General features: G+C 36.8%; 1 protein-coding gene across 1 annotated transcript; it reads right to left on the bottom strand.

Moving 5' to 3' along the window:
• Nucleotides 1–3109: 3109 nt before the first annotated feature.
• Etaa1 (ETAA1 activator of ATR kinase) lies at nt 3110–20435 on the bottom strand. The gene is made up of 6 exons (XM_036201489.1): nt 20132–20435; nt 18990–19118; nt 18666–18745; nt 14616–14725; nt 12421–14387; nt 3110–3786 (listed from the first exon to the last, which is right to left on the bottom strand). The coding sequence occupies exons 1-6, from the start codon at nt 20361–20363 to the stop codon at nt 3656–3658; spliced, it is 2649 nt and encodes an 882-aa protein (XP_036057382.1). The 5' UTR covers nt 20364–20435; the 3' UTR covers nt 3110–3655.
• Nucleotides 20436–21119: the final 684 nt, after the last annotated feature.

The following is a 21119-nucleotide window of genomic DNA, read 5'->3' as shown; positions in this document are numbered from 1 at the left end:
CCCAGCTCATCAAGGTTCAGAGATCAAGGACTCACTCCATCTTAAATTGGGCTAAAGGCCATTTGTATATTTGTGTACTGTCTTGGCCAAAAAAATAAGTTGCATTCTTCCAAGGTCCCAAGAACTTGAACAAAGATAAATACAGGAACACAGCAGTAATGAGCTAATTATTTTGGTAGGGGAAATTTCCAGGATAGTGTTCAAATTGTGATGTGGCTACTGCTTATTGTTCTGATGTAGGTCCATAAACAGCAAGAAGTATGCAGTTTGATGAAGAGTGTAAATTTAAATTTATAGGCGAGGCAATGTTAAAACGCAGCTGCTAATTATTAGTGTCATTAAAGACACACTTGACACTACTATGGTACAACAGGAAAGCTTTCCAACTGATCCACAGGGGCTAGGCCCCCTGCTGAGCTGGCAGCACAAACTGACTACAGCATCCACATTGTGCTAGTTTTACAAGCATTAAGATGAAGGGTTGAGGATTCATGGTCTTACATCATGGGCCTATGAGGCAGGGTTGAGGTCCTTATAATAACACCTCCAAGGGGAAGGTGTTAGGATACGAAATGCAGATCCTAGGATACTGGAGACACCAGAACTATGGGGTGTGCACTGAAGAAAGCAGCAATCATGGAATGGAACCATCCCAAGGGCACTGTGTGCTGCAGGTGTGGGCGCCCACCTTTGGAGTCCACATAATAAATTCTACTGCCAACTCCACTCACTCAACAGTTTTAGTTGGAGTTGACTACAACATGGCTGCTACACCTGGAACGCTTATAAATGGGTCTGCTAGCCCAGGTTCTACAGCAATCCAGGTTTCAAGGAAAGTTTTTTTCCAAAGGCCCATGAGAAACAAATGGTAGCAAGAGCTTGAAAGTTGCCGTTGCTGATACCATTTTATTACCAGTCAGACACTAGAAATACTCAGATCACAAGGTACAATGGCCATCGCCCAGAGGTGTGGTATCACAATCACCTGGCTGGTCAAGCTGAATTCACCGTGAAGTATTCACCAAAAGAAATGGGGAGGGCTTTGAAAGGAGAGATTTACCCCAACTCCTTGCAGGAACTCTTCCCTCAGTTCCTTTATGTAATTGGTTCCTGTTCTACTAAGGGAAGAAGAGATTGGGCTCAGAATAGACATTTTTTTTCCAAAATGTGAAATTCAACTATTTACATGTTTTTATTTTTCATTTGTGCTCTACCTTCTTAATATATTTTACTCCAAACCAAGCCAAAAAGCCCTCATATGAGCTGGCCTTCCTTTTGGCTAATTTTACTACATCTCAAGAATAAATAAATAAATAAATAAATAAATTTTAAAAAATGAGAAAATGGCTCGCTTGAAGTCTGAATTCGTATTTTATGGATGTAAACTTGCCATGCTGCTAAAGATGACTCTAGTTATCACTCATGCTCTCTGTAGGTTGTTCAACAGTGTGGCATCACCTGAGAAGAGGAAAGGAGGTTCACTTAAAGTCAAACCAGTGACTAATGACTCCTTACTGCATTTGTGTGCTGTCACAAAGGCCTTACTTGTTAGTTCAGACATTCTCCCAACACAATGCCTTGTTTGCTCTTGTAAGATATACAACAGTGACTTCCTATTTTGGCATCAAGTTTCCAAGTTTTGATTATGGAATTTTTTAATCATAACATTTGGTATTAGACTATTAACTTTCTGGGTTTAAGAAGGTCATTTAATCTACTTACTAAATTCCCTATACTATAACACAGGAACAGAAGTGTTCCATTATATGATTGTATTGAGAAGAGTTAAATAGCTTAAAGCTATTCCGTAAGTAAAACATTTAGCAATGTTAAATGAAACTCACCAATTATAATTTATTAGCTAAACAGACTTTAAAAAGACAAAACTCTAAAATCAACACCTGTATGTGTTCACTTATGACACCTAAGAGAAGACACAAGACATTTACTGCTTTGTGAATCTACAGGTGTTTATGATCACATTGCCAAAAGCTGAAAATCAGTCAAATGTGAACAATTTAAATTCAGTTTAGCATTTCGATCAAGTAAGTGTTAAATAAAATTTAAACTGTTCCAAGAAACATTTTCCAACTCTAATGTTAATGAATCCATTACAATGATTTAAGTGGAACAAGAAAAAAGAATCCACAAATAGAATCTGACTTCAAATCATTCAAAATATAATTAGTAGTCATCACATATGTAAGCAGACAAAGGCAGAGGAAGGTACTCTTTCTTTGTAACTTAAAAGGTGCTAATGTGCTACTAAAAAAAAAAAAAACAAACAAACAAACAAAAAAAACCACAACAACAAACTACATAAAACTATTTCTGTAATAACTAACCTAAGTGTTGTAAGGTGTATAATAGTGAACACCTCATCAAGATGGGTGCTACATACCTGAACTTTTCTTCATGTCTCCTAAAAGCCATTTAGAATATAAGCATCCTTACTGCCACATGCCCTCTCCTCTAGTTAAGGCTTGTATTAATGGCTCATTTTTTAAAATACAAAAAGGGGGCAGGGATGACAGAGGGAAAAAAACAGTGATGCTAAATAATTAGAAGGAAAATTACAATAATAAGAAAACTGAGAATAGAAAGTCTAATTTTGAATCCTGGAAAAGATTAGTTAATTCTTTAAAATAAAGAATGTATATGAGCACTGTTAATAAGCAGTCCTTAATGTACATTAGACTGTATTTTAGTATTAATGCTCCTCCAAATTATGTTAAGTACTAATAGATTGATGCAAATTACGCAACTGTTTAGATGTTCAGAAAAATCAATTCTAACGTAAGTGCAGGTTTAATTTGTCTTTGACTTTGAAAGTAACACCATGAATGGGCATGGTGGTAGATTATCTGTACTCACAGCACCGAGAGACTGAGACAGGAGAATCACTCACTGTTGGTTTGTGGCCGTCTAGGTGACAGAGTTCAAGGCTAGCCTGGGCCATATGGCAAGACCCTGACTGAAACACACATGCACATAAAGAAAAAGAACAGCTTGAACTATTCTATCTAACCTATATGATAAAGAAGCTGGATCAGATGACATGTGTTTCTACTAATTCTAAATGTTAATGATGCTTTGTTACTTAGCTTAATTTTTTTTTTTTTTTTTTGTTAAACTAGACTTAATGCCAATCTGTGTTTTTCCTAACAGCAAAATGTTTTCAAATTGAATCACATTTAGAAACAACTAAAATTTAAACCTACTTCTGGCTAGCAACCAAAACCAGTAATTTTTTAAAAAATAAATAGTTCTCTATTTTTCTGCAAGGCCACTAATCATAGGGGAATATTAATTAAAAGTTGTCAGTGTATATAGAAAAACATTAACTAACTGAAAATGACAGTACAAAACTGTTACTGCTTAGATATTTTAATCTGTTAGAAGCTTTACAGCTATTTTTGATGCTCAGCTATCGTAATAAAGACAAGTATGTCCCTCTGTATACATATAACTGCTAACTTTTCAAAAACTTATACATAATTCACATACATCTCCAAGAAAGTTTCATTTACCATTGTAAACAGTGATTTATTAAATAATAAAGTAGAAGTATTAAATTTCTCACAGAGAAATCATGATCAAAAGTCCTATCATAGATAGTTATTAACAGCTGTGCAACCGTCTTCCTCAGATTCCGTCAAAGCAGTGCAATGGGAGCTGAATGCACAGCAGGGGTCGCCTGTGCTTTGGCCCTTCTTCGAACCAGTGCTTCCTGCCTTTTGCGTTGAATTTCTTCAGGGGAATACTTCCTGTTCCTCTCTTCTTCACCTAAAAATTAAACAAAGCACAGGGATTAATCTTATGACCTATAGGTCATCCTGAATAAGATGGAAGTTTAGCTTTTTCATTGCACTGGTTTGACTATTAAATAGCACAGAACCATTACATAAATAATCACATGTACACACATAAGATAGAATATTCTAGGTCAAGAGGATGCCAAATCCCTACCCAATACCCACATTCAAGTATGATAACAATTTAAGGTAATTAAAAACTGATTTTTGAAGACTCGGCAAATAATTCGTGTGAACAATGACATTTAACCTATGACTATATAAATTTCTTTAAATACCAGATTTTAAATGGTTCAAAAATATTGGCAGATATAGTAAAATCATTATGGATTAAACTTTCTATCAATCCTTCAAATACAGCTGAGTGGTAGGTCATGTTTGCAAGGCCAACACTCTGGAGATGGAGGGAGATCCAGTGAGCACTGTCTGCAGCTATGTACTGAAATCAAGGCCATTTTGTGCTACACAAGACAGTCTTGAGGGGAAAAAAAGGGTGAAGGAAGGCAAAGAAAAGGAAGGAGGCTCCAAATAATTATGAGGGAAAGCTGAATACTAACAGGTACTTTTTTCATTAAAACTGTCAGAAGGTTTACATTTCAGTTATAAGAAAAAGATTTAAGTGACAGAATGAAATAGCTCACGTCAAATTGTGTGGGAGACATGGAGGCCCATGTACTCACAGATAAGCACTGAGGGAACCAAAAATGTTAAACATATCGAGCTAGCTGTTTTTTCAAAGGAAGGGATGCATAACCTGTTATCCGCCCAGAAGAGTGGGAGCTGACATGGTAACAGTTTGGAGACCTGTGCGTTATGACAAAATCATCCCTTAGACCCTAAGCATGAGCTTGTCAATCTATAGAATCTATCTTTATGGAAAAGTGTCACATGTAGTCTATAGAACCCATCTTTATGGAAGATGTCATATGCACTTTACAAAGAGTTTTCATGAAGTCACATCTTAACCATTATTATGCACATGGGATTGAGTTAATTACTGCAGAGACGCCTGTAACACTGGCCATTTATAACTCTTCAAAATTTTATTTTTATTGGAAAATGTATCAGAAAATTTAAAACAGTAGTCTCTAGGTGTATGTATGTATGTATGTGTGTGTGTGTGTGTATATATATATATATATATATATATATATATATATATATATATATATGCATTATGTATGTATAAGTTAAGCTTTAGATTAGAAACTATTCTCATTTAAATGCCATGGACTACCTAAGAGCATAACCCTAATATACATTTATAAAAACTTACTGATTAAACTTAAAGAATCTGTATTATCATTAGAGGAGAAACATTTAGGTAGTGAAATCACAAACTTTTTACACAAATGTATCTTGTTGATGAAAGGAGATTCAAAATATATAATGTACCTACTTACTTTCTCTCTTGGCATAACCAGAAATGAGAAAGGATAAAGAATTTTTATTTTAGGCTGAAGAGATGGCTCAGTGGTTAAGAGCACGGACTGCTCTTCCAGAGGTCCTGAGTTCAATCCCCAGCAACCACATGGTGGCTCACAACCATCTGTAATGAGATCTGGTGCCCTTTTCTGGCCTGCAGTCATACATACTGTATACATAATAAATAAATAAATCTTAAAAAAAAACAACAATTTTTATTTCAAACCAACTCCTCACATAACTCTGATATCTGTCATTTCCAAAGCTAGACTTTAGCTATTTTCCATCCCATAGAAATACCAAAATACATTTTATAAAATACAAGTTACTAATCCACAATGGTATAAAAGAATATAGCATCTTTAAAAAGGCTTCAAATTGGTTTGATATGGGAAGTAATTTCAAACATATGAAACCACACTATAAAATTCTGATTGAAGGAGAGCCAAATGCTTCCCCATCAGCTCTTTCTCTAACTCACTCACTCTCTCTCACATTATATATATATATATATATATATCAACCACTTACAAAGTCAAATTGCTACACAGTACCAAGCAACTAAGTTTCTTAAATTTTTATTTTATTTTATGGCATAAGGATCAGCAATTATTACTCTGTAGGACCAAATTAAAAGTTAACTTTTGAAACCAAAATGCTTATTCTAACTGTTCAACTCTATTCATTTCACATAAAAAGTCATGTATAATATGTAAACAAATCATCAGATATGTCTGAATGAACTTTATGAATTCATGAGTCACATTTTCAAATCTGGTATTGTTTCTCCTCATGAATTTTTTAAAAGCCACTTAAATTTTTAAAGATGATTTTTAATGCACCAGTTGTATAAAAAGAGACTGCAAATTTACTAATAACTCTGGCCTAAAGCCACAAACAGGTAAATGGATTTTGTTTCAAGGATATTCCTTGGAGACCAGTTTGTGACATATCAAAGGGAAGGAGAATAAAAACAATACAAAACACTGGCGAGGGTAATATCAGGCAAAAAAGATTAAACAATAATAATAAATCTAAAAGAAAAACTGCTAGGATGAAAGGCAAGTAGTATATTTAGAAAACAATGCAGACAGGAATAAGTCTCCTCCTCCTCCTCCTCCTCTTCCTTGTTCCTCTTCTTTTTTCTTTCTTTTTTTTTTTTTTTGAGCTGAGGATTGAACCCAGGGCCTTAAGCACTCTACCACTGAGCTAAATCACCAACCCAAGTCTTTACTGGAGCTAAAAGTATATGCAATAAATTCATTTTAAAAACTTTGACCAGTCAGTTATAGTATATTTACTTTAAAAGTAAACTTAGAATATTTACAACAATAATAGACTGACAACAATTTTCAACATTTCAAAACACACTGGGCTGCCACATAGAAAAATACTCATTGTATCAAAATTTATCTAGCTTTTTGTAAGGAAATCTGGTGTTATCTGTCAAATTTCACAACATTCTCTTACATCATATTTTTAGGAATTAACAGACAGATACAAGTACACAAGGTTCAGAAATTTGTACAGAAGAATTCCTACTGTACTGTTTAAAATTGCAAAAAACTAACCCAAGCTTCCATCAATTAAAACAATTCTTACCCAACCTGAACAACCATATAATTTAATATACAATACACAGACACTAAAAGGACACAAGAAAACCTACAGGTACTAAAAGAAATGACAGACATAATTTATTAAGGAAATGCAAAAATCAAGCATGTATCATCCAATTCCATCTATTTAAATAAATCAATGAATATAGAAACATACATTTTTACATGCATAGAAAATCCTTCAAGATAAAAAGCATAAATACTTGAAGATAAAGTTGAAGAATAATAATTTCTCAGAAAGTGTACTCCAACAGCAATTAAAAAATATGATTGTGTCGGGCAGTGGTGACGCATGCCTGTAATCCCAGCACTCGGGAGGCAGAGGCAGGTGGATCTCTGGGAGTTCGAGGCCAGCCTGGGCTACAGAGCAAGTCCAGGAAAGGCGCAAAGCTACACAGAGAAACCCTGTCTCAAAAAACCAAAAAACAAACAAAAATATGATTGCAACATATAATACCTCAGAGAAATTGTTAAGAGGCCAAACCAAAGCATTTGTAGTCTAAGAGAGGGAACAGACTAAAGGCACTGAAAGCACATTCAATAAAATCAGGCATTAAATATCCCAAATATAGGGAATGAAATACTGAATGTTGGCTGAAGTAGCAAGTTACATGCAAGGTAAACCTACGAGAACAACAGACTTCTCAGGAAAAAAAAAAAAAAAGAAAGATAGCACGTCTGATGTATTTCAACATTAAAAAAATTACCCATCAATCAATATTACTATACATACATAGATACATGCATAGCAAAGTTATCCTTTGAGGCTGAAGGGCAAACAAAAATTTTCAATGATTAAAACCAACTAGAACAATTGATGACCACTAAGCCATCACTGCAAATGATACTAAAGCAATGATTCTCAACCTTCACAATGCTGCAACCCTTTAATACATGTTGTGGTAACGCCAACCACAAACTTATTTTCATTGCTAGTTCATAACTGTAATTTTGCTACTGTTATGAACTGTGATGTAAATATATTTTCAAATTTTCTTAGGCGACCCCTGTGAAATGGTCTTTGGACCTCCCAAAGGGGCTGCAACCTACATGTTGAGAACCACTGTACTAAAGGAATACTATGCACAGATGAAAAAAGATTAATAAGTACAAGAGCTCCAGAAATACTAAATTTTAGAAATGACAAATATTTAGTATAAGCTAATAAAGAAATGAGTTTAGGAAGGAATCAAGCCGTTGTAAACAGGTAAACCAGAATCTTTAAGATGAAGAAAGAAATTTCACACTGTGGAACAATCACACTAAATGTAAATAATTGACTCTCCAATTAGAAGACACAGACTTCAAAAAGGATCATAAAAAACAGGATCTAAGTATTTGCTGCGTCTTCGGAGCTGACACACAGACAATGAAATTACAAAGTCAAAATGAATCTGAAAGCCCAGACAACAATGCCAGCCTTCAAGCCAAACTGAAAGGGTATAAAGCAGCTCACTGTTTTAATAAAGGGGACAATCCATCAAAAGTTATGATGAAGGCTGAATGTGAGTATAATCTCAACACTCAAGGAGAATAAAATCAAAGGACTGAAAATTTTCAGGTCTGCCTGAGGCTGCACAATGAGTTCTAGGACAGCCTAAAGCACAGAAAATTCTATCTCAAAATTTAAAGTAAAACAAAACAAAAACTTGGCAGCCACACTTGGCTCATTTGGGTAAAAAGTCTACATCTCATGATCCGAGTTCAAAAAACTGGACCAACACGGTAAATAGAGAACTGAGAAGGTTCTTGCCACCAACACTGATGGCCTGAGTTTGATGGCAGAAAAGAGAACTGACTCCCTGAAGTTGTCCTCTGATCTCCACACTTGTGCTGTGGTATCCCCATCCATCTTTGTTAACAAGTCATCTTAAGAAATAATAGGACAGAGAGATCTAGTCACAAAGGATAATTTTAGTACCATAATATTTCATTTTTTGTCAACAGACAGACTATTCAAGCAGAAGAACAAATAACAAAAACAACTCTCTGTGTTAATTATTCCACAAATCGAAATGGATTCAAATGACAAATACAGAATATTTAATTCAACCACTGCAGAATTTTTCTAGCAACCCATTATACTTTCTCCGAAATAGATATTATAGCATAAGTCTTAAAAAATGCACACACACAAGGAGGGAGGGGGAGGGAATCATTTCTTCTCTTATCAGATCCATGGGAGGGTGATATCAGATCCATATGGAAAAGGTGGGTCACTCAAGAAATGAGGAACTTAGAAATTTCTGGAATCAAATAAAAATGAAAACACAACTTACTAGAACATTTTGAATACAGCAAAGTCACTACTAAGAGAGAAGTTTGTAGCTATGAGTTGCCTATAATTGAAAACATCAGAGATATTAAGTAATTCATGTTCATTCTACAAAGCCAGTATTAAATCAAAACTAGGTAAGGATGTAACAATACATTTTCTGGAAGAACATAGCAAAATTCACTTGATAAAATACGTCACAAATCAAATTCAATAACATATTAACAAGATCATAATTAAGCTGATTTCATTCCAGGGATGCATACATGACTCAGCCTACACAAACCAACGAACACAACATAGCACATAAATAAAACCAAGGATAAGAATCGCATGATCAATAGATATGGGAAAAGTTTTAGACAAAACTCAACACTCCTTCACGATGATAACCCTAATGAATCTAGGAAAAGAAGTATCATATGTCAATGAACTAAAGAACATATGACACAAACCTACAGTCAACATTACAGTGCTAGAAAACTGAAAGCATTTCCTTTAAAATTAGATATGAAATAAAGTTGTCTTCTCTCTCTGCTCTTATGCAATGCAGTGCTGGTCTCTCAGCCACAGCAAAGAAGGAATAGGAACAACAGAAGTCACCAGATTATTTTAATTTGTTAACCATATGATCACATAAAGGGCTCCAAAGACATCTCTAGAAAACTCTTAGATCAGATAAACATTTTCAGTAACATAGCAATATAAAAAAAACTAATACTGGGTTGGGGATTTAGCTCAGTGGTAGAGCACTTGCCTAGCAAGCACAAGGCCCTGGGTTCGATCCTCAGCTCCACAACTGGGGGGGGGGACGACACTAATACATAAAAACTAGTAGATTTTCTATGTCTCAAACTAAGAAAACAATCAGCAACAAAACCAAACAATAAAACTCCAGGAGTAAAACTACCAAGGAGGTGAAAGACCTACACAATGACAACCACAGAACAATGAAGAAGAAATTTAAAACACTAGAAGATGGAAGTATTTCCTATGTTCATACACTAGAATTAATGCTATGAAAAATGGCCCCATTACCAAAATGGGTCTACAGATTCAATGCAATCCCATCCAAACTCCAATGACATACTTCACAGAACGAAAGAATCTATAATTTATATAGATAGATTCATGTGCGGGTATAGACACAGACAGACATACAAAGACAGATGGACACACACACACACACACACACACACACACACACACACACACACACCCCTAAAGCAATCCTAAGCAAAACGAGTAATGCCAGAGACACCATAACAACCTGATTCCAAATTCTGTTAGAATCACAGTAGCAAAATCAACATGGTACTGTCATAAAAGCAGACCTGCAGATCAATAAAATAGAGGATTCATATAGAAGCAGCTTATTCTCTACTAAGGATCTAAAAACTTACATTAAAGACAATTTTGCTTTTTTTTTTTTTAAACAAGGTGCTGGAAAACTAGGATATCCACATGTAGTGTCTCCCATCCTTTATAAAAACCAATTCAATATGGATCAAAGACATTAATGTAAGGTAAGTTATGAACTACTGGAAATTAGTTAAAACACTTCAAAATTCAGGGATGGTCAGGAGTTTCTGGAAAGAACCTCGATAGCTCGGGGAAAAAATAGCCAGAATTGGCAAGCAGGACTGCATCAAATTATAAAGAGTCAACAGAGTAAATAGTAACCACAGTGAAGACACAACTTAGATAATGGGGGGATATCTTCACCAGATACTTACAACAAGAGCTAATATTCAGAAAATATAATGGATTCAACAACTAACCACCAAGAAAAACCCAGATAACCCACTGAACAAATGGCAAATTAAGTAAAAATCCCAAACAAGTACAAGTAAGCCAACAAATTTATACATTCAAAACCAAAAACAAAACAGCTGGGCAGTGGTGGCACACGCCTTTAATCCCAGCACTCGGGAGGCAGAGCCAGGCAGATCTGTGAGTTCGAGGCCAGCCTGGGCTATCAAGTGAGTTCCAGGAAAGGCAAAAAGCTACACAAGGAAACCCTGTCTCAAAAAAAACAAAACAAAACAAAACAAACAAACAAAAAAACAAAAGTTTCTTTAACCACGAAGGACATGCAAATTAAAATTACTCTTCACTTGAGCTCTCCTCAATTAGAATGGTTATATAGGTGGGGAAAGACAACACACTAGCAAAAGTGGGGAGATGGAAGGAACCTTTACACTCTGTTCGTGGGGAAAAACCACATACCTATGTATATATTAGTGTGATCACTAGGGCAATAAATATAGAGGGTACTCAAAAAGCTAAGGCTAATTACACTATTATTGGTATTTTAATGAGGGAATCAAAATGAATATGCAATAGATACACTTGCATACCAATGTTTATTACAGAAATATGCATTCAAACAGCCAAGTTGTATGAAAAACCTTATTGTCCATCAATGAATGACTACAGAATGTAATGAACAACAAAAATGACATGAAGGGTGATTATTTGGGAAGAGGAGGAAGCCAGTAGGAAAAGGAGTAACTGGAGGAAGCAACTACAATAAAGTTACATTATATACGGGTGTGAAAATGTCATAGTCAGCCGGGTGGCAGTGGTGCATGCTTTTAATCCCAGCACTCAGGAGGTAGAGCCAGGCAGATCTCTGTGAGTTTGAGGCCAGCCTGCTCTACAGAACAAGATCCAGGACACGCACCAAAACTACACAGAGAAACCATGTCTCAGAAAAACCAAAAAAGTAAAATATCATAATCAAATATCACTTTGTATAAGCTAATTTAAAAAGTTTCATGACATATACTAAACTGATAACAGTGGTTTTCTCAGATAAAATTATTCCAAATTATAATATACTATTTTCTTACTTTTTTTCAGTATGTGGGAAAGGTTAAGGAAAGACAATTCAGAATTTTTCAGATTATAGTTTAAGCTTTAGATTTTATTTGAAATATGAGTCATTCATTGAAGGTTTACACATATAAATATTTCCTTATGTTGTTTAAAAGTCTATTTTGCCTTTTTGAAGATTAGAATCTAAAGGGATTTAGAGTGGTAGGAATATTGTAAGGTGGACAGTTTCAAGATAAAATTTTTGAGGTGTGATTAATGAAATTTATTGAAGGAATAAAAAACAATCATAAAAAAGATGAATTGAAAAGATTTTTAAAAGGTTATACCAAATAACTTAATTTTGTCACAAATGGCATTGAATCTTTTATCAGATACTAGTTATGCCAGTTAGTCAAAACAAGTAACTAGCATTAATACTTTTCAAAGAAAACTATTCCATACATACCTTTAGAAGATGGTTTCAAAGACTCAGAATATTTTATTGAAGATTGCTGTTGATTAGCCTCAAACAATGAATTGACAGTTTCCTTTTTTCCTAAATCCTTCAAGGTTTTGCTAACAGGCATACTTCCTGCTATATAACTTTGACTTAACTGAGAAAGAAACTGTGGATTTTTTGTCTTAAATGTAAATTTTGAAAACTTCGGTATTTTGTTGTCAGTCTGAGTTTTCTCTGCTAAGGTGCCGTTGGATAGCTGATGGGTACTCAACTTCATATTAGTAGCAATTTCTGTGCTCCTAGGACCCAAACTAACATTGAAACTTGAACTTCCTGCAAGAATAAATTTTGAGCTGTTCACCTTTACTGGTACATGTTGATGATCATTTGAATTCTTAGGGCACACAGACAAATTTGTTGTAGCATCCAAAATATTGGGATAATCTCCACATGTGTCTCTTTTTTCCACCTTCACTGACTGTATCAGTGAGTTCTTTGGTAAGGATGAAGGCACTGAGGAACTGACAGGATTCCAATGTTTAGAAGGCACCGCCTGGCTTCCTCGTTTAGATGCAGCCCAAACATTTCCAGATCTGTGTTTGGGAGTGTTATTTATACTTTCTGCTTCCTTGCTGCCCTTGTTTTCTTGCTGAGTTAGTCTTTCAATGTCATCACATGCCTGACATAGCAAATCATCATCGACATCATCTGCTTCCCAGGTAGTCTCTAACTCATGGCATGCTTTAATCATTTCATTGGCCACCAAAGGATCATTCCAGTCATCAAGGGAAGAACTGAACTTTGACCCACTAGTCTGATTTGCATTACAAACACTGTATTCTTTGCCCAATGATACAGAACCAAGGGGGGCAGTATCAATAATAGGTGCTTTCAAAGGCAGTTTAACATTGAGCCCATATTTTTTTTCATTAGGATATCTTGAGTATGAACCAGAATTATCAGAAGCACACACATTAAATGTACACTTACGACTATCTTCGTTTACTCTTGTAAGATTAGAGACATCAACACTATCTTCACTTTTAATGTTATTGAAAGATTTCTCAAACCTTGTTTTACCTCCAGTTAATGGTAACTTGCTTGATTCATCACTTGGATGTGATAAAAACCTATATCGTTCAGAATTTCTGAGTTCTTTGTTACATGTCTTTGAAGGAAGATCTAGAGTTACTTTTGAATCTCTTAACTTTCCACCTAGATTCATATTTGTTGTTGACGTGATTGTATCATTTTGAGCAATAACAGTGCAAACTGCCTTCTGACCAGTATCTTGGGCAGCTGTAGAAGGAAAGAGTTCAAGCATTTCAGCATTTTCCATAAGAAAAGGTTCATTGCCTAGTAAGCTTTCCCAATCGTCCTCAAAATCACTAGTAGTCAACCCATCAAGATGTTTATTCGAAGCTTCTGGCTTCTTCGCACAAGGAGTCACACATGATTTCCACAGTATGGCAGTATCTACCTGAGGGGAAGGTAATTTTGGAGTTTTATTTGGCAAGTTTTCAGTGAGCAGAGTCTCATTAGTAATTTCCTCTTCTATTAAGCTTCTTTGCTTTACAAAGGTAGTTTTACTATTGTTCACAAAAGCATCTGGCAGATCTTGGCTTAGCTGTCCACTACACATCTGAGTGGAACCATCAAAAATGGCATTAAAGGCTGCTTCAACGTTTTGGTCAAAGGGTTTCTGACTTCTGTCCTGCTCCTTCACCACAGTTATCCTGGTGTTTCCTTCCATTTGCTTCTTTATTAGAGCACAACTGATTTTGGGAACTGTATCATCTGTCTCTGTCTGTGCAGAATCTTCAAGGTTGTGCAAATGTCCCACTTCTGAAGTTGTCTGGATAAAATCACGATTCTTAATATCTTGCTCTTGAATCACATCAAGTTCTTCCATATTTTTATCAAACTGTTTAGCCAATTTCATAAGTTCTTTTTCTCGATTTTGTGTTTTTAACCTATTAAAACATTGAAACATTTTAATTAAAAAACTGTCTAAGAATTAATTATTTGGTGTATTTTAGTGTGACAAACCACCAAAATTTTACCTCTCAGAATACGTTTTTAACTTCAGAATTTTCTATATCAAGACAAAAAAGTTTACTATTTTGGTTTATTCCAAAACCTACAATATTAGTAAGCTTATCTGCCTCACTGAAGTACAGGAAGGTAAAGTCTGAACTCACTTTGTACTGATTTTCACTCTTGACTTTTCTTTGGCTACGCCAGGAGTACAAGGAATAGCAGTGTCGCCAATCCACACACCCAACATGGAGTTTGTCACTGGTTTCTCATCCTTTGTAAGAGGGGAGAAAAAGAACGTAAGAGCACCATAGAAGCAATCCCCACCCCACTCCCAAGAAAAAGGAAGAAGAGGTGAGACTAGAGAAGGAGAATTCTGGTGATAGTCACTCAACCAACTCAAACAACGAGAAACTGGAGAAAGGCTGTAAATTGTGATTCATTTATGCTCCCAAGTACAAAAGAAATATGCAAACTTTTATGAATATTCAAACCATATTTATAAAAACCAAGGTTTGATGTATATTACCTATCAAGTGCATTTTGGTGTTATATACATATAAAAGAACATTTTATAAAAGGGAAATGACATTTCAGTCTTAAGATACTCATAAAATCAGAACAAACTATATACAAACATCAGAACTGAAAATAAGAATATATTCAGAGGGGGTTGGGGATTTAGATCAGTGGTAGAGCGCTTGCCTAAGGCCCTGGGTTTGATCCTCAGCTCCAGCAAAAAAAAAAAAAAAAAAAAAAATATATATATATATATATATATTTATATTCAGAGGCCGGGAGGTAGTGGTGCATGCCTTTAATCCCAGCACTTGAGAGGCAGAACTCTGAGTTCAAGGCCAGCCTGGGCTACAGAGTGAGTTCCAGGAAAGGCACCAAGCTACACAGAGCAACCCTGTCTTGAAAAACCAAAAAAAAAAAAAAAAAATATATATATATATATATAAAATACAGAATTCTTTCTGTAGCACTGATTCTCCAATTATTCTTATTCTCAATAGCTCTTTATCTAAGAACTTGTCAACCCTGACTTACAATGAGCACAGATAATGTTAGAACTGACCAGAGCTTTTAGAACAAGGTCAAGGCTAAAGCTAAGAATGGGGAGACAGACAAAAAGACAAAACCAGAAAAACTTAAGTAGGAAGTCATCTTAGCCTAGAATATTTTTGCTGTATTTTTCAGTCCCTTAGTCACAAAGACAGTTACAGAATGAGCATTATATTAAAAACCAGCAGTTCTCAACCTGTGGGTTGCAACCTTTGGCAAATCTCTATCTCCAAAAACATTATATTATGTTTTATAGCAGTAGCAAAATAACAGTTATGATGTAGCCACAAAGATAATTTTATGGTTGGAGGTCACTACAATATGAGGAACTGTTTTAAAGGGCTGCAGCATTAGGAAAGATGAGAACTACTGTTATAAGATCATACAAGTTTAAAAAATGGCCTTATTACTAGATTACAGGTTATTCCAATTAGAGCTTAGAATTTACCACAGTGAGTCTAAAATCATAGTGGCCCAGAGAGATGGCTCAATGGGTAAAAACAAGTTGTCCTCTGATCTTTACAAAGTGTGTGCCCACATGCATGCATTCAGGAAAACAAAACTTCTTAAAACAAGGAAGTGGCATTTTATATTTATTTGAAGGTTTTGGTGAAAGATTTCTACAATTTGGTAATGAATCAACAAGCAATTTTCTTAATGCATACTTGAATCTACTTTAGTTTTGCAAAACAATATCAGTTCATTCCACTGGTAGGCTAGATATTTTCTGATTTGTTTGAACAACACTTAAATAACATTCTTCATGATTTAATTATGGAATCTGTCCACATACTAGTAAATGAAATTCAGGGGTTGGAGATTTAGCTCAGTGGTAAAGCGCTTGCCTAGCAAGCACAAGGCCCTGGGTTCGATCCTCAGCTCCACATAAAAAAAAAAAAAACAAAACAAAACAAAAAAAAAACGCGAAATTCATACAAAGTTTGAAAAAAGTCATGACAAAGTTATGTACCCAATCAAGTCTATGTATTATGTACCCACTCACATGTATATACCAGTAGTCCTCTGTATGTTTACGTACCCCTTATAAGAGCTTATTTTAAATTTACAATCATTGTATAACTTACTGGTTCCTAAGTAAATTCTAGGTGCCATACAAGTTGTCTAAACCTTCAATTGATCTTAATGAGCATACTATATAGTTACATAGATGATGAAAATAAAGTTATCACCTTAAACACCACGTAAGTTATCACTACAGAAAAATGGAATGACTAATATGCAAATTCATATCTTAAAAATGAAATCTGAAACCATTATGAGGAAATTAAATGACTTGAAGATATCTAAGAAAACCTCAAGTATTTGCAATTATGAGACTATGGCACTTCAAAACATCTTAATGCTGCCAACAGTGAACCTGCTTTTTGGTTTTTTTTTTTTGGGGGGGGGGGCTGGTTTTCAAGACGGGGTTTCTCTGTGTAGTTTTGGTGCCTGTCCTGAATCTCGCTCTGGCTCTGCCTCCTGAGTGCTGGGATTAAAGGCGTGTGCCACCACTGGCTGGCTTGAACCTGTTTTAAGAATGCTCAGTAGGAGACAACGACTGAATAAACTAATCCCAGTGTAGTTTTCCGGGACTCAAGCTGCCACTACATACTGTTGTCGTTTCTTCACCAGTTGCTATTTCCAGCTCATTTAATAAAGGAGCCAACAGGACACTCAACTGGCCAGCTCGAACATATTTTATTGTTATTTGACTTAGTTAATGAAGACTTACTGTTAACACACAAAGTAATAATATTATGGCATAAATATACCCAAGTAATGAAGTGTTGATACAATGAATCATACCAAGCTAGTGGAAGGAGAGAACTGACTCCTGCAAGTTGTCCTCTGACCTCCACACATGCTGTGGGTATGCATGCACATGCATGTACATATGTATGAGTGCACACACGCACACACTTTTAAAAATGTAAAATGAAAGTATTTAAGTAAGGAAAAGAAACTCAGAACAGTTGATGTTCTGGGCCCATGCTTCTTACTAACAGCAACAGGACTAATACAAGGAATGACAGTTACCGGAGTCCCCGTGTTAAATGATTCCCTAAAACTTCTGTTTCACTCAAGCACCACAAAAATGAAAAGTTCTGAAGAATAGAAATCTTTCAAGATGGATCTATTACAATAAATAAATCATAATTAATTTATTTGCAGCACTATAGTTTAATGCAAATTTCATAACTTAATCTTAATATAATCCATGGAAGACAGCAAGGCACGTAATAACACTACTTCATGGCTGAGTGAACTGAGGTTATGAGCATTTAACTGACTCACAGGGGTGCCACACAGCAGAAGAGGCTGCAGGAGGCCTCTATCTAAACTCAGTGCTCTCTCCAGTTTTAAGTGTTTCGTGGTGATAAAATAAGCCAGTGGATCTTAGTAAGAGCAACTGCAATCTGGAGAATCTGTACCATAGACAGCGAACAAGCACTAACAACGGAGACTGAAATTTACATTGCACAACTTACTCAAAATATAATGTGGAAAATGCAGCAAGGTGTTACATATATTAAAGACAACAAAAGCAAAACTCCAGTCAATAATTACTACTCCAAGAGAACTAAAACAAAATATCTACTTGTATCTGCAAGTTCCACATCTAACCAACAACAGACTAAAAATATGGGACATATCCAGACATTTTGTTATTATTCCCTCAACAGTACAGCATAACAATTAACTGTATTATTTAAGGAATAAATAACCTAGAGATTACTTAAAGTACATGGGGTGGGCTGGAGGCATAGCTCATGGAAGAGCACTTGCCTAGCAGAAGTGAGTCCCTGGGTTTCAGCTCCAGCACTGCAAAATAAATAAAAATAGTATACGGCAGGATATGCACAGGTTACCGTGCAAAACCACACCATTTTACGTAAGGGACTTCAGAATCAGCTGATCTGGGCATTCAAAAGCATCATGAAGCCAAGTCCCAAGGAGAATAAGGGGTGACAATATTACCCACTCCATAATTTGCTCCATTTTTCAAGACATGCACTCAGAAATAGAAAAGCTAAGTGTAACCTTCGTTGCTCAGAATGTATTATTTTGAATACGAAAGAGGATACGAGCATACAATATACAATTTTTGCTGTTTTAAAAATCATGAAACTTGCTATATTTACCTGAGGTGCAATACGGTTAACAATATGTGAAATCTCATCAGTGTATGTACTACTGGAAATCTGCTTTCTTCTTCCTTTACCTAAAGAAACAGACATTTCTATAAATCTTAGACCAAGATTTTAAAGTCAGCTGTTAGGAAAATGATCGTAATCAGTGCCACTTAAATGACTCCCCACAAACACGAGCACATTACAGAGAAAATTACACGAGATTCAACAACAAAAAATCCACTATATTGAAGTTTCTCATGTTACCCGACCAAAATTTTACAAACACTAATCCTTCAACAAGCACTTAATGACATAAAAATCCTAACAGATTACCTAACTGTTTGGTCAGTGGAGAATTTTGATCCCAGAAGATATCAGTCTGTCCATCTGGATCGTTAGGAGAGCTGAAGGCACAGGATAATAAATCCGTTTTCACAACTCTTGTTGGTGTCTTATACTTTTCTGTATAAAAAGACAGTTGTCACATTTTAAACATTACCTCAAAAGAGCCAAAGTCAAACAGCAGCGTAGACAAATTAATTTTTATGTCCAATACAAAATTTGTCTCTTAAAGACAATTACTTTAATCACAATAGAAATAAAAATGCCTTAATACTTCATCGTGGTTTTTGAAAAAATTTCATAGGCCCAGGAATGATAACACCTAGTTATTAAGTTACTATTGCACGGCGTTCATACTTATTTACTAAGATTCTTGCTGCTAGCAGATTCATCAAACACCTCAAAATGTATCCAAACAGAAGCCCCAGTTAAACTCTTTTAAGCCCCTCCTATCAACTCTACCCAAATTTTATATTCCAATTAGCCTCTCCAAAATATTAGTGATTTCTAGAGAAACTAGAGGGTTGGGGATTTAGCTCAGTTGTAGAGCGCTTGCCGAGTAAGTGCAAAGCCCTGGGCGGGGTCCTCAGCTCGGGGGTGGGGGTGGGGGTGGGGGTGGGGGGAGTGGGTGGGAGTGAGGGGTGGGGGCGTGGTGTTAGAAACTAGAAGCACTTAAATTTTTACAATTTTATTACTCTTTCTCAGGTTTGTTCTGTCATAGCAGAGGCAGGCTAGGTAACAGAAGCTGTATTTTAAGAACACACCTTAGGAAAGGTTATGAGTCTGGCCCTTATTTGGTTAGGACCAAATCTTTAAAATCTAACTCTAAAAGTTATCAGAAAGGAACGAGTCATTGATTTGCTATTCTAACCGGATGTTAATCCTAGCAAGTTCCGGGAGCAAACGACAGCTTTGAGGTGACCCTTTTTGTTAAGCAAAACAATGCAAAAAAAAAAAAAAAAAAAAAAAAAAAGCTTAGACGCCCAATCCCCCGGGGGTAGCTCAAGGCACAGGCCCCGCCCAGAACCAGGGTCAGCCAGAAACCAGTCCAGTTCCGGGGACTCAGCTCTGCAGCCAAAGCCTCCCGCCCCCTCCGAACGCCGGGGTCGGCTCCCCGCCCGCCTTCTCCTCACCCCCGGGGCTCCGGCCGCTGACAGCCGCCGCCCGGCGATGCTCCCGCCGCAAAGGCCGCGCTCCCGCCCTGCAGAGCCGGGAGTCGCGGGCCGCCCGGGACCACCGGGACCCCGGCTCCACCGCCAGGCAGCAGTCCTCGGCAGCTGCCCTGCGCGGCGTGCTCCTCCGGGCAGGGCTGTCCGCATGCTTCCTTCGCCGACTCATTCTGCTGGCACCCTCCTCCTGCCGCATTCACATTTTGCTACCCAGGGACTGTGCAACGGCTCTGCAAACACCCTGCGCGCCAACAGCCATCGCCATCTTTGCAAGTAGGGCGCGCAAAAGACGCTGCCGCTGATTGGCTGCGTCCGACTAGAGGCGGGGTGGCTGAGCCTGACGCTGATTGGCTGTGCTAGGTCGAGGGGCGGGGTTACGGAGGCTGCCGCAGTGCTATCGGCCAAGACAGTTCCAACTTGGAAGGTTTCTTTGGAGATGTGTCTTCAGCCTTATCCAGCTTAGGAGGAATTGCAAAACTCTGCTCTGGACAAGTGGTTAGGGGGTAGGTAGTATGTGAGGCAGTAATGCAATGGCAGATTCTTACTAAATTTACAACTTGTACCGGCTGGTTTTGTGTGTCAACTTGAAACAAGCTAGAGTCATCAGAGGAAGGAGTCTCAGTTGAGATGAGATCCAGCTGCAAGGCATTTTCTTATTTAGTGACCAATCGCGGAGTGCTCGGCCCATGGTGGGTGGTTTCATCTCCGGGCTGGTGGTCCTGGGTTCTATAAGAAAGCAGGCTGAGCAAGCCAGGTGAAGCAAGCCAATAAGCAGCTCATCTCCCTGGTTTCTGCATCGTCTCCTGCCTCCGGGATCTTACTGTTTGAGTTCCTGCCCTAACTTGCCTCAGTGATGAACAGCAATGCTAAAGTGTAAGCCAAATGAACCCTTTCCTCCCCAGCTTGCTTTTAGGTCCTGGTGTTTCATTGCAGTAATAGAAACCCTAACTAA

This window comes from Onychomys torridus, chromosome 10 (genome assembly GCF_903995425.1).
Source record: "Onychomys torridus chromosome 10, mOncTor1.1, whole genome shotgun sequence".
NCBI classification, from domain to species: Eukaryota; Metazoa; Chordata; class Mammalia; order Rodentia; family Cricetidae; genus Onychomys; species Onychomys torridus.
Note: the sequence above shows the minus strand (reverse complement) of the source record. Positions and strands in the feature narration are given on the sequence as shown.